We start from the raw sequence: 5,288 nt of genomic DNA on the forward strand, positions 1-5,288 counted from the left end.
TGTTGCTATGATTTATGAATTAAACTGAAACTGAAAAATTAAATAAAATCCCTATGAAATCTATATTAGCTAGTTTTATTATGTAATTACATTTTACTGTGGTGGCTGATTAACATTACTAGAAAATTCATAATATATACATTTCTTTTAAATTGCTATCATTCACGTTCATTTGGCAGCTTAATTAAATATAATTCTGAATACAAGTGTGGAGAGGTCAAATCTGTACAGAAGCGTGATGTCCAAACATCCTGTACGTCCTATCTCAGAAATGCAGCTCTTTGCGCTGCGTGTTTTATTTTGAAGGCCGGGAGCGGAAGTATTGTGCTTGGCTGCGGGCTGGCCGGTGTGCCACAGTGAGAGTCCATCATGTCGCTGCGGTTTACGGATGAGGAGTTCCAGAGTGCGTGGAAGGAGCTGGACGAGCCGCAGCTGGGGGGAGGATGGGAGCTGTTCGTGGAGACGATGGGAGTGAAAATCTACCGGCTCTATGACAAGGTAGGAAATCTCCAGTTAAACTGCTGCTTCTGCTGCAGGAAAAGCGACCGTGGCTGACTCGGTGAGCCAGTTTGAATGAATGTGGTGACCGCTGCAGAGCCTGAACTGTCTCTGTTTTATGTTTCCACCTTTTCTCTGTCAAAACGTTCAGCTGTTGTCAAGTTGAGTATAAGTTTAGTTTAATTTATTAGCAGCAAAGATAAACAGCAGCGGCTAGCATGGGGAAGAAGCCGGAAGCTGAGCGGGAGTATGTTTTTCTCCACTCAGAAACTTGCTGTACTAGTCCAACCAAACTCCACTCGGATAGACGTCGATTTATAGTTGCCTTGCCTCGGGGCGTAAACAGACACCCTGAATAACCTCATTTAAGACATTGTTGCAACTACAATGATCCACCATTCAATTCGGCACATGCCTGACACATCTAGGTTGGGCTTTTTGGTATATTTAAATCAAGATTGTCAGTGGAAGCCTAATGTAAATAACAATGAATTAAAGTTTAAAATCTCACTTGTAGAAAATGTTTCTTCGAGGTTATGTGTGAATTGTCACATCTGTTTACTTTAAAACATGCGGAGTGATATAAGTGAAATGATTCTTTGGACAATTTTTCTTTAAAAACAAACTTTCACAGAAAAAATGTAAGCTTTTAAAACCATCTTAAATCTAAAATAAATCACTTCAGCCTCATTCATATTTGCACACGTTATAGAGAATGGAATTTGGTATGACTTTTACTCTTGGAAGACATAAATGTACCTAATCTATTTCTGATTCTAAGTACTGCTTTAGTTTTCTTGCATAAAACACTGAAAATCCAGTGTTAAAAGGAAAAAAACCAAACATTTGAATCTTGGCCAACACACTTCCTCGCTGGGCGTGAGAAATGTAGACTGGCACTAATCAGAGTGGTGTGGTCAGGGTTTAGTTGCATAGTGTGGGTGTGGCATCATGTGGCCTGCAGTTGGAAGAGAGAACTTTCATGTGCTGTTTGCAGGAAACTGGACTTTATGAGTACAAAGTCTATGGTGTGCTCACCACCTGCACTCCAGAGCTGTGTGCAGATGTCTACATGGACTTGACGTATCGAAAAGATTGGGATGGATATGTGAAAGGTAAAAAAAACAGAAACAGCCCAGGAAGGCAGGGTTCGCACCATTTACTGTCTTTCCTTCATCTCTGTGTCTTCTCAGATCTTTTAGTCTTCATTAATGCTTTAAAATAACAGTTTCACTTTTCTTTCATCCCTGTTTTCATGCACATCTACAGTACCCAGCAGGTAACATGGTGTAGCTGTAGTCTTTTAGCTGAAAGCTGCTCATTTCAGTAGCATTTTCTGTGTTTTCTGTGGTGATAGCTTCTCAGTGTCTCTCCTTAAAAATATCCAGATATCAGAGGGGCCTACATTACCCATAATGCCACTTTACAACCAACTGGCAACTAGTTTCCTGATTTTGGATGTGTTAATGTAAACCAAGATTACATAAGAGTAAAAGAAGTGGGGAATAAACTAAAGATAATGATCAGTCAGCAGGAAAACTTTAAAGGTAAATCTGTAGTATATTAGCTGTAGTGTCTTAAACAGATGCAAATTGTTCTAGTATAGTGAAAAATATTAAAGTGAAGGAAAGAATAAAACCCAACGATTTTCTTTATTGTCCTTTGATTGAATGTAAAGCGCTCTTTCTCTTCCATGCAGTCTGTCTTGTGCGGTATGCAAACCACAACTTGTACAAATACAACCTGCTAGTGTTGCAAGTAGTTTTCTGTAAAGATGAAGTGGTTATTGCAGTATTTCAAGTGTAAATATTCATTTCCTTGGCCATTTTTTCCTCATAAGACATTAAAATGTAATGTACAGTATAGTTGGGGGGGGGAGTTGTTCTTCTCTTTTCCAAGTATATCATGTATTCCAGCTGATATTTATGTGCTTCTGTAGCTCATTGAATGATTGTGTCATTTTTCTTATTCAGAGCTATATGAGAAGGACTTTGATGGACAGTCAGCCATCTACTGGGAAGTGAAATACCCGTTCCCGCTGTCAAACAGAGACGTATCCTTCTGATCTGCACTAATACGTTCGGTTCTCATAGATTTGGAAAAGGCTGTGAATGCTTTTCTCAGCGTGTCATGTTCCCTAACAGCTTAAACCTAAGTATGTTTATGTGAGGGAGCGGAAAGACCTGGATGTGGACGGCAGGAAGATCTGGGTGATCCTTGCCAAAAGCTCCCCGGAGACGCCGTGTCCAGAAAAGAGCGGCGTGCTGCGGGTCAAAGACTACAAGCAGAGCGTTTCCCTGGAGAGTGACGGAGCTGGTGGAACTAAACGTAACATAATAATATAACTTTAAAAAATTGCAATTATATAATTATGTTCATGTAAATGAATGTGTTTTTTTAAAGAAACAAAGATTCCAGGTTTATGTGAATACATTTGCAGTTTAAATTAAACAAATAGCTCATCATTTGAACCGTTCACTGAAACGGAATAACATATGCTCATAGATTCGTCGGTGGCTAAAGAATGCTCTGCTTTATCATCTGTTTTACTGTAAATAGGACCATAATTTACTAGATGAACATAATAAGTTATTAAATAAATCTTTAAATGAGTGATTGAATTTACAAACGCGTCTGAAAAGTGTGTACTGAAGTTACAAATCAACTGAGAAGTAGGCTCATTTTCTCATAGATTTCTATGTAATTATTCCCTTTTTGAACAAGGACAGTCGCCCCCTGCTGGCCACTAGAAAGAATGCAGGTTTTAAAACGTGCTGCATTAGCTTCACTTTTCAGAATGGAAGGCTTGGTGCAGAAATTGTATAAAGATTGAACCGCCTGCTTGTGTTTCAGTTTTCATGAATTACTTTGACAATCCTGGCGGAAATATTCCCACCTGGCTGGTGAACTGGGCAGCGAAGGTGAGTCTATTGTGCCGGCTTACTGCAGTGCATGGAAACAAACACATTTAGAACTTTGCATGAAAAACTCTAAACTAGATGATTGCCCATTAAACCTGAAGAGCACTGAACAGTTACAGATGGGTGAACTGCAAAACATAATCCTCACTGGGGTAAATCTACATCTTTTATAAGAGGCTGGCACATGAATGTAAGACTACATCCTCAACAGAAACGTCTTCCTCTTCTGTGCTCTGTGTGGTTAACATACACCAAAACATCTGTGCATCACTCTTCATCATTTGAAACGCGTTCTGATTTATTAGCTCTTGTTTAAAGGAGCGTTCAAAGTCTTGAAGTGTTTAAGGCGTCAGTTTGCACCAGCGCCTCACAACCCCTGAAATGCACACGTGTTCATAGTTGACCCGCTTAAACGGATCTGTGATGAGAGCGTTAAAGAGTTCACTCGCAGGCCCGCGAGAGATCCGTCCCTCTGCCTGCCTTCATGCTTTCCCATCGTTATGGTTCGCAGATGTGTTGCGGGCTGACGTCAATGCTTGCCACTCCTAGGTGGGTCTTCTTGGCACATGTGTGAATGACGCTCGCTGATAGAGATGCTCTTTGTGTGTGTTTTTTCAAAACAGAAAGGGGTTCCAGGTTTCTTAACGGACATGCAGAAGGCCTGCAGTAACTACAAAAACTACTGCCAGAAGAAATGAGGGCAGCTGACGGGAAAGTGGCTTCTGGTCAAGAGCTTTGGTTGATTTTTCTTTCTGTCTCTTTAGTTCTGGGAAGCATTTTTAAAATTGTATAATTACACTGAAATTGCGTTTACGGGATGAATGTGGCTTTGTGTGGGCTGCTACTTGTTTTTTCTAGCATGCTGTTGACTCAGGCATGACGTGCATGGCCGGCCACTCTGATTAAATAACTGCAGGGAATCAATTCAAGTCCTTTGTGCTGTATTGATTAATACTGTGTTGTTTTGTTTGTGCAATCTATGTAAATTCCAATCAGGATTAATGGGATGCCATGGGATATTTTTTTAAATTAAATGTTTATACAGAAGTTATAGATTATTCCTTTTGGGCCTGTGTAGTGAAATCTTGTATAAAGTCATTTACTGTAAATGTGACAGATGGATTATGTATGTAGATTTACTGAAGGTTTGAAAAGACTGGAATCTGTTCATTTTCGACTGCATGTAGTTTAGATAATCTCTTTTTGTTTCCGATGAAGTGAAAATGAAAGTACCTTTTAAAGGTTTCGGGAGTTTTAGTCAAAGATACAATATAATCTCAGATATTGTATAAATTCAGGCTATGTTTCCTGTTGATACAGGTGAATGTGGTTTTATCTGGTCATAAAAAGCCTATTACTGTGTAATATTGCTTTTATTGATATAATTAAACTTTAATTTTAAACTATAGCTGAAATTGTTGAGTTTTTCCACACACACTGACCTGTACACTTGTGTTTGTTAAATGAACAAAAATCCTGTGCTTTTGTTAAAAATGGTACTTTCAAATTTCTTAAAGGTAAAATTCAGTGTACCATAATTTTAATTCAGTTTCAATTCAGTTTTATTTATATTGTGTCAAATCACAATAACAGTCACCTCAAGGTGCTTTACAGTGTCTCAAACTCGCGGCCCACGTGACCGTTACTATATAATGTAATTTGACTGGAAGTTTCTTTTTTGTTAGTGAGGATTTGTTTGTTGTTGAGTGCAGTGTTAAGTTCTAAGAATGAGTTAAAATGAAGGCAACATGAGCAGAGAGCAGAGTCATGCTGAGGGACTGGCTGTGTTAGCTCAGTGAGAGAGTCAAACGCTGATGTGTACACTTATGTCTGCGTTTTTATTTTAAATATGAACAAAATAATAGCAGC

At 39.0% G+C, this 5,288-nt stretch overlaps 1 protein-coding gene across 1 annotated transcript; it reads left to right on the forward strand.

Annotated features, from left to right (window-relative positions):
* The first annotated feature begins 309 nt into the window (after positions 1-309).
* On the forward strand, positions 310-4,827 carry pctp (phosphatidylcholine transfer protein). The gene is made up of 6 exons (XM_003442492.5): positions 310-498; positions 1,496-1,613; positions 2,472-2,551; positions 2,655-2,826; positions 3,352-3,419; positions 4,043-4,827. Exons 1-6 carry the CDS (start codon positions 370-372, stop codon positions 4,115-4,117), a joined length of 642 nt encoding a protein of 213 aa, XP_003442540.1. The 5' UTR covers positions 310-369; the 3' UTR covers positions 4,118-4,827.
* The last annotated feature ends 461 nt before the right edge of the window (positions 4,828-5,288 follow it).

Source organism: Oreochromis niloticus, linkage group LG4 (assembly GCF_001858045.2).
Source record: "Oreochromis niloticus isolate F11D_XX linkage group LG4, O_niloticus_UMD_NMBU, whole genome shotgun sequence".
NCBI classification, from domain to species: Eukaryota; Metazoa; Chordata; class Actinopteri; order Cichliformes; family Cichlidae; genus Oreochromis; species Oreochromis niloticus.

Coding starts and splice junctions, on each gene's coding strand:
- pctp (XM_003442492.5), top strand. CDS start 370: ATGTCGCTGCGGTTTACGGATGAGGAGTTCCAGAGTGCGTGGAAGGAG. Junction 2,827..3,351: donor CGGAGCTGGTGGAACTAAAC/GTAACATAATAA, acceptor CTTGTGTTTCAG/TTTTCATGAATTACTTTGAC. Junction 3,420..4,042: donor TGGTGAACTGGGCAGCGAAG/GTGAGTCTATTG, acceptor TTTTCAAAACAG/AAAGGGGTTCCAGGTTTCTT.